Genomic DNA, 12,500 nt, shown 5'->3' on the forward strand with positions numbered 1-12,500 from the left:
TTATTATTATTATTATTATTAATGTTTTTTTGTGTTGACCAGGCTGACAAGAGTCTTTTTATAGTTTATATATGACATGTCTGTTTTTGACATTGTTAACAGTGTATATAAAACATATTTGTTTTGACGTTGTTACTGTTTTTAGAATGATTTATTCTCATCACTTATTTATTTCCTTATTTATTGTTAATTTATTCTCATCACTTATTTATTTCCTTATTTCCTTTCCTCACTGGGCTATTTTTCCCCATTGAATCCCTTGCGCTTATAGCATCTTGCTTTTCCAACTAGGGTTGTAGCTTGGCTACTACTACTACTACTACTACTAGCACTAGCTATGCTACAACCCTAGTTAGAAAAGCAAGATGCTATGAGCCCAACGGCTCCATCAGGAAAAAAATAGCCCAGTGAGGAAAGAAAATAAATGAACGATATAAGAAGTTATGAACATTTAAAATAAAATATTTAAAAAATAATCAACAGCATTGAAGCAGAAGGCTACGTAAAGTTATTTACAGACCCAATTTAACATGAAGGAAAAGATGGTATAAGCCGAGTTTTAATTGTCATGAAATATGTGCTGACAATTTAACTCACAAACACCTTACATGATTTCTCCAAGTTAAGGAAAATAATCTTTGCTTTCTTAACTGAACATTCCTTGCCAGCTAAATGTGCCATTTGCACCATTTTCCTTTTGCAAAATTCCACTGTCTTGGAGTGTGACATTTGCACTGTTTTCCTTATGCAGACTTCCAATGTCCTGGAATGTAAAATTTGCACTATTTTCCTTTTGCAGACTTCCGATGCCCTGGAATGTGACAATTGCACTATTTTCCTTATGCAGACTTCCAATGTCTTGGAATGTGACATTTGAACTAATTTCCTTTTGCAGACTTCAAATATCCTGGAATGTGATATTTGCACTATTTTCCTTTTTCAGACTTCCGATGTCCTGGAATGTGACAATTGCACTATTTTCCTTATGCAGATTTCCAATGTCTTGGAATGTGACATTTGAACTAATTTCCTTTGGCAGACTTCCAATGTCCTGGAATGTGACAATTGCACTATTTTCCTTATGCAGATTTCCAATGTCTTGGAATGTGACATTTGAACTAATTTCCTTTGGCAGACTTCCAATGTCCTGGAATGTGACAATTGCACTATTTTCCTTATGCAGATTTCCAATGTCTTGGAATGTGACATTTGCACTAATTTCCTTTTGCAGACTTCCAATGTCCTGGAATGTGACATTTGCACTATTTTCCTTTTGCAGACTTCCAAAGTCTTGGAATGTGACATTTGCACTATTTTCCTTATGCAGACTTCCAATGTCTTGGAATGTGACATTTGCACTAATTTCCTTTTGCAGACTTCCAATGTCCTGGAATGTGACATTTGAACTAATTTCCTTATGCAGACTTCCAATGTCTTGGAATGTGACATTTGCACTATTTTCCTTTTGCAGACTTCCAAAGTCTTGGAATGTGACATTTGCACTATTTTCCTTATGCAGACTTCCAATGTCCTGGAATGTGACATTTGCACTAATTTCCTTATGCAGACTTCCAATGTCTTGGAATGTGACATTTGCACTAATTTCCTTTTGCAGACTTCCAATGTCCTGGAATGTGACATTTGCACTAATTTCCTTATGCAGACTTCCAATGTCCTGGAATGTGACATTTGCACTATTTTCCTTATGCAGATTTCCAATGTCTTGGAATGTGACATTTGCACTAATTTCCTTTTGCAGACTTCCAATGTCCTGGAATGTGACATTTGCACTAATTTCCTTATGCAGACTTCCAATGTCTTGGAATGTGACATTTGCACTATTTTCCTTTTGCAGACTTCCAAAGTCTTGGAATGTGACATTTGCACTATTTTCCTTATGCAGACTTCCAATGTCCTGGAATGTGACATTTGCACTATTTTCCTTTTGCAGACTTCCAAAGTCTTGGAATGTGACATTTGCACCATTTTCCTTATGCAGACTTCCAATGTCCTGGAATGTGACATTTGCACTAATTTCCTTTTGCAGACTTCCAATGTCCTGGAATGTGACATTTGCACTAATTTCCTTTTGCAGACTTCCAATGTCCTGGAATGTGACATTTGCACTAATTTCCTTTTGCAGACTTCCAATGTCCTGGAATGTGACATTTGCACTAATTTCCTTATGCAGACTTCCAATGTCTTGGAATGTGACATTTGCACTAATTTCCTTTTGCATGCACTAATTTCCTTTTGCAGACTTCCAATGTCCTGGAATGTGACATTTGCACTAATTTCCTTATGCAGACTTCCAATGTCCTGGAATGTGACATTTGCACTATTTTCCTTATGCAGATTTCCAATGTCTTGGAATGTGACATTTGCACTAATTTCCTTTTGCAGACTTCCAATGTCCTGGAATGTGACATTTGCACTAATTTCCTTATGCAGACTTCCAATGTCTTGGAATGTGACATTTGCACTATTTTCCTTTAGCAGATTTCCAAAGTCTTGGAATGTGACATTTGCACTATTTTCCTTATGCAGACTTCCAATGTCCTGGAATGTGACATTTGCACTAATTTCCTTTTGCAGACTTCCAAAGTCTTGGAATGGGACATTTGCACTATTTTCCTTATGCAGACTTCCAATGTCCTGGAATGTGACATTTGCAATAATTTCCTTTTGCAGACTTCCAATGTCCTGGAATGTGACATTTGCACTAATTTCCTTTTGCAGACTTCCAATGTCCTGGAATGTGACATTTGCACTATTTTCCTTATGCAGATTTCCAATGTCTTGGAATGTGACATTTGCACTATTTTCCTTATGCAGACTTCCAATATCCTGGAATGTGACAATTGCACTATTTTCCTTATGCAGACTTCCAATGTCCTGGAATGTGACAATTGCACTATTTTCCTTATGCAGACTTCCAATGTTTTGGAATGTGACATTTGAACTAATTTCCTTTTGCAGACTTCCAATATCCTGGAATGTGACATTTGAACTAATTTCCTTTTTCAGACTTCCGATGCCCTGGAATGTGACAATTGCACTATTTTCCTTATGCAGACTTCCAATGTCTTGGAATGTGACATTTGAACTAATTTCCTTTTGCAGACTTCCAAAGTCTTGGAATGTGACAATTGCACTATTTTCCTTATGCAGACTTCCAATGTCTTGGAATGTGACATTTGAACTAATTTCCTTTTGCAGACTTCCAAAGTCTTGGAATGTGACATTTGCACTATTTTCCTTTTGCAGACTTCCAATGTCCTGGAATGTGACATTTGCACTAATTTCCTTTTGCAGACTTCCAAAGTCTTGGAATGTGACATTTGCACTATTTTCCTTATGCAGACTTCCAATGTCCTGGAATGTGACATTTGCACTAATTTCCTTTTGCAGACTTCCAATGTCCTGGAATGTGACATTTGCACTAATTTCCTTTTTCAGACTTCCGATGCCCTGGAATGTGACAATTGCACTATTTTCCTTATGCAGACTTCCAATGTCTTGGAATGTGACATTTGAACTAATTTCCTTTTGCAGACTTCCAAAGTCTTGGAATGTGACATTTGCACTATTTTCCTTTTGCAGACTTCCAATGTCCTGGAATGTGACATTTGCACTAATTTCCTTTTGCATACTTCCAAAGTCTTGGAATGTGACATTTTCACTATTTTCCTTATGCAGACTTCCAATGTCCTGGAATGTGACATTTGCACTAATTTCCTTTTGCAGACTTCCAATGTCCTGGAATGTGACATTTGCACTAATTTCCTTTTGCAGACTTCCAAAGTCTTGGAATGTGACATTTGCACTATTTTCCTTATGCAGACTTCCAATGTCCTGGAATGTGACATTTGCACTAATTTCCTTTTGCAGACTTCCAATGTCCTGGAATGTGACATTTGCACTATTTTCCTTTTGCAGACTTCCAATGCCCTGGAATGTGACATTTTCACTAATTTCCTTTTGCAGACTTCCAATGTCTTGGAATGTGACATTTGAACTAATTTCCTTTTGCAGACTTCCAATGTCCTGGAATGTGACATTTGCACTATTTTCCTTATGCAGACTTCCAATGTCTTGGAATGTGACATTTGAACTAATTTCCTTTTGCAGACTTCCAAAGTCTTGGAATGTGACATTTTCACTATTTTCCTTATGCAGACTTCCAATGTCCTGGAATGTGACAATTGCACTATTTTCCTTATGCAGACTTCCAATGTCCTGGAATGTGACAATTGCACTAATTTCCTTTTGCAGACTTCCAAAGTCTTAGAATGTGACATTTTCACTATTTTCCTTATGCAGACTTCCAATGTCCTGGAATGTGACATTTGCACTATTTTCCTTATGCAGACTTCCAATGTCTTGGAATGTGACATTTGAACTAATTTCCTTTTGCAGACTTCCAAAGTCTTGGAATGTGACATTTTCACTATTTTCCTTATGCAGACTTCCAATGTCCTGGAATGTGACAATTGCACTATTTTCCTTATGCAGACTTCCAATGTCCTGGAATGTGACATTTGCACTAATTTCCTTTTGCAGACTTCCAAAGTCTTGGAATGTGACATTTTCACTATTTTCCTTATGCAGACTTCCAATGTCCTGGAATGTGACATTTGCACTAATTTCCTTTTGCAGACTTCCAATGTCCTGGAATGTGACATTTGCTGTAATTTTCTTTTGCAGACTTCCAATGTCCTGGAATGTGACATTTGCACTATTTTCCTTTTACAGACTTCCAATGTCCTGGAATGTGACATTTGCACTATTTTCCTTTTGCAGACTTCCAATGTCCTGGAATGTGACATTTGCACTATTTTCCATATGCAGACTTCCAATGTCCTGGAATGTGACATTAGCACTATTTTCCTTATGCAGACTTCCAATGTCCTGGAAATGTGACATTTGCACTATTTTCCTTATGCAGACTTCCAATGTCTTGGAATGTGACATTTGCACTATTTTCCTTATGCAGACTTCCAATGTCCTGGAATGTGACATTTGCACTAATTTCCTTTTGCAGACTTCCAAAGTCTTGGAATGTGACATTTGCACTATTTTCGATTCGCAGACTTCCAATGTCTTGGAATGTGACATTTGCACTATTTTCCTTTTGCAGACTTCCAATGTCCTGGAATGTGACATTTGCACTAATTTCCTTTTGCAGACTTCCAATGTCCTGGAATGTGACATTTGCACTAATTTCCTTTTGCAGACTTCCAATGTCCTGGAATGTGACATTTGCACTAATTTCCTTTTGCAGACTTCCTTTTGCAGACTTCCAATGTCCTGGAATGTGACATTAGCACTATTTTCCTTTTGCAGACTTCCAATGTCCTGGAATGTGACATTTGCACTAATTTCCTTTTGCAGACTTCCAATATCCTGGAATGTGACATTTGCACTAATTTCCTTTTGCAGACTTCCAATGTCCTGGAATGTGACATTTGCACTAATTTCCTTTTGCAGACTTCTAATGTCCTGGAATGTGACATTAGCACTATTTTCCTTATGCAGACTTCCAATGTCCTGGAATGTGACATTTGCACTATTTTCATTATGCAGACTTCCAATGTCCTGGAATGTGACATTTGCACTATTTTCCTTATGCAGACTTCCAATGTCCTGGAATGTGACATTTGCACTAATTTCCTTTTGCAGACTTCCAAAGTCTTGGAATGTGACATTTGCACTATTTTCGATTCGCAGATTTCCAATGTCTTGGAATGTGACATTTGCACTATTTTCCTTTTGCAGACTTCCAATGTCCTGGAATGTGACATTTGCACTAATTTCCTTTTGCAGACTTCCAATGTCCTGGAATGTGACATTTGCACTAATTTCCTTTTGCAGACTTCCAATGTCCTGGAATGTGACATTTGCACTAATTTCCTTTTGCAGACTTCCTTTTGCAGACTTCCAATGTCCTGGAATGTGACATTTGCACTATTTTCCTTTTGCAGACTTCCAATGTCCTGGAATGTGACATTTGCACTAATTTCCTTTTGCAGACTTCCAATGTCCTGGAATGTGACATTTGCACTAATTTCCTTTTGCAGACTTCCAATGTCCTGGAATGTGACATTTGCACTAATTTCCTTTTGCAGACTTCTAATGTCCTGGAATGTGACATTTGCACTATTTTCCTTATGCAGACTTCCAATGTCCTGGAATGTGACATTTGCACTATTTTCCTTATGCTGACTTCCAATGTCTTGGAATGTGACATTTGCACTAATTTCCTTTTGCAGACTTCCAATATCCTGGAATGTGACATTTGCACTATTTTCCTTTTTCAGACTTCCGATGTCCTGGAAGGTGACATTTGCACTAATTTCCTTTTGCAGACTTCCAAAGTCTTGGAATGTAAAATTTACACTAATTTCCTTATGCAAACTTCCAATGTCCTGGAATGTGATATTTGCTCTATTTTCTTTTTGCAGACTTCCAATGTCCTGCAATGTAAAATTTCCACTATTTTCTTTTTGCAGACTTCCAGTGTCCTGCAATGTAAAATTTGCGTTACTTTCCTTTTGCAGACTTCCGATGTCCTGGAAGGTGACATTTGCACTAATTTCCTTTTGCAGACTTCCAAAGTCTTGGAATGTAAAATTTGCACTATTTTCCTTTTGCAGACTTCCAATGTCCTGGAATGTGATATTTGCTCTATTTTCTTTTTGCAGACTTCCACTGTCCTGCAATGTAAAATTTGCACTATTTTCCTTTTGCAGACTTCCAATGTCCTGCAATGTAAAATTTGCACTATTTTCTTTTTGCAGACTCCCAATGTCCTGCAATGTAAAATTTGCACTATTTTCCTTTTGCAGACTCCCAATGTCCTGCAATGTAAATTTTGCACTATTTTCTTTTTGCAGACTTCGAATGTCCTGCAATGTAAAATTTTCACTATTTTCCTTTTGCAGACTTCCAATGTCCTGCAATGTAAAATTTGCACATTTTCTTTTTACAGACTTCCAATGTCCTGCAATGTAAAATTTGCACTATTTTCCTTTTGCAGACTTCCAATGTCCTGCAATGTAAATTTTGCACTATTTTCTTTTTGCAGACTTCGAATGTCCTGCAATGTAAAATTTTCACTATTTTCCTTTTGCAGACTTCCAATGTCCTGCAATGTAAAATTTGCACATTTTCTTTTTACAGACTTCCAATGTCCTGCAATGTAAAATTTGCACTATTTTCCTTTTGCAGACTTCCAATGTCCTGCAATGTAAATTTTGCACTATTTTCTTTTTGCAGACTTCCAATGTCCTGGAATGTAAAATTTGCACTATTTTTATTCTGCAGACTTCCAATGTCCTGGAATGTGAAATTTGCACTATTTTCTTTTTGCAGACTTCCAATTTCTTGGAAATTAAAATTTGCACTATTTTTTTTGCAGACTTCCAATGTCCTGGAATGTGATATTTGCTCTATTTTCTTTTTGCAGACTTCCAATGTCCTGGAATGTAAAATTTGCACTATTTTTATTTTGCACACTTCCAATGTCCTGGAATGTAAAATTTGCACTATTTTTTTTGCAGACTTCCAATGTCTTGGAATGTGATATTTGCTCTATTTTCTTTTTGCAAACTTCCAATGTCCTGCAATGTAAAATTTGCACTATTTTCCTTTTGCAGACTTCCAATGTCCTGCAATGTAAAATTTGCACTATTTTCTTTTTGCAGACTTCCAATGTCCTGGAATGTAAAATTTGCACTATTTTTATTTTGCAGACTTTCAATGTCCTGGAATGTGATATTTGCTCTATTTTCTTTTTGCAGACTTCCAATGTCCTGCAATGTAAAATTTCCACTATTTTCTTTTTGCAGACTTCCAATGTCCTGCAATGTAAAATTTGCACTATTTTCTTTTTGCAGACTCCCTATGTCCTGCAATGTAAAATTTGCACTATTTTCTTTTTGCAGACTTCCAATGTCCTGCAATGTAAAATTGGCACTATTTTCCTTTTGCAGACTTCCTATGTCCTGCAATGTAAAATTTGCACCATTTTCCTTTTGCAGACTTCCAATGTCCTGGAATGTGATATTTGCTCTATTTTCTTTTTGCAAACTTCCAATGTCCTGCAATGTAAAATTTGCACTATTTTCCTTTTGCAGACTTCCAATGTCCTGGAATGTTATATTTGCTCTATTTTCTTTTTGCAGACTTCCAATGTCCTGGAATGTAAAATTTGCACTATTTTCTTTTTGCAGACTTCCAATGTCCTGGAATGTAAAATTTGCACCATTTTCCTTTTGCAGACTTCCAATGTCCTGCAATGTAAAATTTGCACTATTTTCCTTTTGCAGACTTCCAATGTCCTGCAATGTAAAATTTGCACTATTTTCCTTTTGCAGACTTCCAATGTCCTGCAATGTAAAATTTGCACTATTTTCTTTTTGCAGACTTCCAAAGTCCTGCAATGTAAAATTTACACTATTTTCCTTTTGCAGACTTCCAATGTCCTGCATTGTAAAATTTGCACTATTTTCTTTTAGCAGACTTCCAATGTCCTGCAATGTAAAATTTGCACTATTTTTATTTTGCAGACTCCCAATGTCCTGGAATGTGATATTTGCTCTATTTTCTTTTTGCAGACTTCCAATCTCCTGGAATGTAAAATTTGCACTATTTTTATTTTGCACACTTCCAATGTCTTGGAATGTAAAATTTGCACTATTTTTGTTTTGCAGACTCCAAATGTCCTGGAATGTGATATTTGCTCTATTTTCTTTTTGCAAACTTCCAATGTCCTGCAATGTAAAATTTGCACCATTTTCCTTTTGCAGACTTCCAATGTCCTGGAATGTGATATTTGCTCTATTTTCTTTTTGCAGACTTCCAATCTCCTGGAATGTAAAATTTGCACTATTTTTATTTTGCACACTTCCAATGTCTTGGAATGTAAAATTTGCACTATTTTTGTTTTGCAGACTCCCAATGTCCTGGAATGTGATATTTGCTCTATTTTCTTTTTGCACACTTCCAATGTCCTGCAATGTAAAATTTGCACCATTTTCCTTTTGCAGACTTCCAATGTCCTGGAATGTGATATTTGCTCTATTTTCTTTTTGCAAACTTCCAATGTCCTGCAATGTAAAATTTGCACTATTTTCCTTTTGCAGACTTCCAATGTCCTGGAATGTTATATTTGCTCTATTTTCTTTTTGCAGACTTCCAATGTCCTGCAATGTAAAATTTGCACTATTTTCCTTTTGCAGACTTCCAATGTCCTGCAATGCAAAATTTGCACTATTTTCTTTTTGCAGACTTCCAATGTCCTGCAATGTAAAATTTGCACTATTTTCTTTTTGCAGACTTCCAATGTCCTGCAATGTAAAATTTGCACTATTTTCCTTTTGCAGACTTCCAATGTCCTGCAATGTAAAATTTGCACTATTTTCTTTTTGCAGACTTCCAATGTCCTGCAATGTAAAATTTGCACTATTTTCTTTTTGCAGACTTCCAATGTCCTGCAATGTAAAATTTGCACTATTTTCCTTTTGCAGACTTCCAATGTCCTGCAATGTAAAATTTGCACTATTTTCTTTTTGCAGACTTCCAATGTCCTGCAATGTACAATTTGCACTATTTTCTTTTTGCAGACTTCCAATGTCCTGCAATGTAAAATTTGCACTATTTTTATTTTGCAGACTCCCAATGTCCTGGAATGTGATATTTGCTCTATTTTCCTTTTGCAGACTTCCAATGTCCTTTTGCACTATTTTCTTTTTGCAGACTTCCAATGTCCTGCAATGTAAAATTTGCACTATTTTCTCTTTGCAGACTCCCAATGTCCTGCAATGTAAAATTTGCACTATTTTCCTTTTGAAGACTTCCAATGTCCTGCAATGTGATATTTGCTCTATTTTCTTTTTGCAGACTTCCAATGTCCTGCAATGTAAAATTTGCACTATTTTCTTTTGCAGACTTCCAATGTCCTGCGCAATGTAAAATTTGCACTATTTCCTTTTTGCAGACTTCCAATGTCCTGGACTGTAAAATTTGCACTATTTTCTTTTGCAGACTTCCAACGTCCTGTAATGCAACATTTGCACTATTTTTTTTTTGCAGAATCCCAATGTCCTGGAATGTAAAATTTGCACTGTTTTTCATTTGCAGACTTCCAATATCTTGGAATGTAACTTTTGCACTAATTTTTTATTGCAGACTCCCAATGTCCTGGAATGTAAAATTTGCACTATTTTCCTTTTGCTGACTTCCAATATCCTGGAACGTAAAATTTGCACTATTTTCCTTTTGCAGAGTTCAAATGTCCTGGAATGTGACATCTGCTGCAATGCATTCAGCGAAGAATATTGCCCCAGATTTCTGCCATGTTCTCACACACTCTGTGGCCATTGCATCGATGGAATCATTGCAACAAAAAGGAAAGTTTGTCCATCCTGCAGGAAAGAATTCGCAGCTACTTCGGCCGAAGATTTGGCCGTTAACAGAATTTTCTTGGACTTGATTATCCAGCTGTCCTCCAAGCCCATAGGATCCAATGCGTCCTCTTCCCGTGAATTTATGACGGATTTTCGTAAGAATTGTATCAAAAAATTTATCAAAGACTATGAGGAAACTAAGGCCCAAGTTGGAGATACCATTGAAACCTACAGAGACATGAAATTTCTTATTCAAGAAGCTGATAAAGACATTGATGGATTGATGGAGACGCTAAAAGGGATTAAAATGTCGCATTCTGAAATGCTGAGCAATATTGATCAAAATATAGAACTGTTGGAGAATACATTGGATATCGGACTTCAAAGTAAAATAAAACTGGAAAACTTTGATGCTCAACTGACTTCCTCTGCAGACTTCACCTCAGCTGGGCCTGTTATTGATGAAGCAGAAACCGTATTCAATAAAATACAGGAAAAGATAACTCATGATCTTCTGAAATGTGAACTTGATACAGATATTGGCAAGGTTAGTTCTCTCTCTCTCTCTCTCTCTCTCTCTCTCTCTCTCTCTCTCTCTCTCTCTCTCTCTCTCTCTCTCTCTCTCTTTTAAACTTCTTTAAATGTATCCATTCTGAACTACATTTAATTCACTCATCTTGTAGCCAAAGACATTCCCAAAGTATTATTCATGTTTTCCATAAATTATCCAAGGAGAAGGTAAATTTTGAAAAGTTTTTTCATGAACAAATTTACCAAAGAAAATTTTCTTACGAGTGATTATAATGCATGGTTGATATTTTTCGTTTTTTTTTTTTTATTTGTTCGTTACAGGAAATTCTCAACACGAAAATAAACTTGGATAACATCGTAGAAGAAATGAAAAGAAGAAGAATTGAAAATGATTCCAAAGTGAACATCAAAGTAAGATTTGTTTAATTTTCGTTATATCACTTAAAAAAGATAAAACTGTTTTGCAAAATGTAAAATTAGTAAATTGTTATAACAAATAAGTTACATAATGTGTACCAAAATACTTTTAACTTTCTAATAATAATCAAAACGATAGAAAATTAAATATTGAAAACTGGACAGCAACTATAGTTAATTCTTATTAGTGAGGCAGATTTGCACCGTCTCGCAGGGGTGCCCTTTTACCCCGGAAAGGTTTCCTGCTCGCTGATTGGTTGGACAAGATAATTCTAACCAATCAGCGACTAGGAAACTTTTCCGAGCTAGAAGGGCACAAATTACTAGAGTGTTGAAGCAATAACCAGTTTTCCAATATTAGTCTTTTCAAAGACTTCTCCTTTTGCTTTCTGAAGATAAGAACTTATTTCAGCCTAGTTACCTCCGGAGGTATGGTAGTCTACTTGGACGAATTGACCCAAGAGAGATCTTCGTTGTGAAAGTGTCCAATGGGAAACAGATGGTGGCTCGAATAGACATAGGGGCCAACCGCAAAGCCTCTTTTAGCCGTCTCAGGGAAGGAACTTTACCGCCTAGATGCTTCATCTTGAAGGTCAGTTTATTTCAATATTTGAATTCGCTGGCTTTAAAACATCAAATTCTTTGAGAAAGTCCTTTATTAAGATTTTCGGTGATTATTACATTGTGAATAAATGTTTAAACAATGCTGTTTTGTTATGCGATCTCATTTTTTTATGGCGTGATCTCAGAAAAAATATATACACTATCAACAATGAAGTAATTACTCAAAAGTCTCTTTTAGTTTATATATAAAAACTATTTTAATGTTGTTACTATTCTTAAAATATATTAAAATAATTGTTCATTAATTCTCTTGTAGTTTATTCATTTCTTTATTTAATAATAATAATAATAATAATAATAATAATAATAATAATAATAATAATAATCAAAATAATAATAATAATAATAATAATAATAATAATAATAATAATAATAATAACAATAACACTAATAATACCAGTAATAATAATAATAATAATAATAAATAATAAATAATAATAATAATAATAACTAATAATAATAATAATAATAAATAATAATAATAATAATCATTTGGATCATTAAATAAAAATGGCAACA

The 12,500-nt window shown here is 35.5% G+C and overlaps 1 protein-coding gene and 1 long non-coding RNA gene across 4 annotated transcripts in view; one reads left to right on the plus strand and one right to left on the minus strand.

Moving 5' to 3' along the window:
* Positions 1 to 12,500, minus strand: part of LOC137638543 (uncharacterized) — a 312,041-nt gene that overhangs the window by 109,113 nt on the left and 190,428 nt on the right. The window lies entirely within an intron of this gene.
* The window catches only part of LOC137638542 (tripartite motif-containing protein 59-like), a 108,752-nt gene that overhangs the window by 2,553 nt on the left and 93,699 nt on the right, over positions 1 to 12,500 (plus strand). The window contains exons 2-4 of one of the 3 annotated variants that reach the window (XM_068370677.1): positions 10,288 to 10,956; positions 11,262 to 11,351; positions 11,770 to 11,949. The exons of the other annotated variants lie outside the window; for them this stretch is intronic. Coding sequence (XP_068226778.1) covers positions 10,288 to 10,956; positions 11,262 to 11,351; positions 11,770 to 11,949 — 939 coding nt within the window. The remainder of the gene's footprint in view (positions 1 to 10,287; positions 10,957 to 11,261; positions 11,352 to 11,769; positions 11,950 to 12,500) is intronic. 3 annotated transcript variants of the gene reach the window in all.

The sequence above is a fragment of the Palaemon carinicauda genome, chromosome 3, assembly GCF_036898095.1.
Source record: "Palaemon carinicauda isolate YSFRI2023 chromosome 3, ASM3689809v2, whole genome shotgun sequence".
NCBI classification, from domain to species: Eukaryota; Metazoa; Arthropoda; class Malacostraca; order Decapoda; family Palaemonidae; genus Palaemon; species Palaemon carinicauda.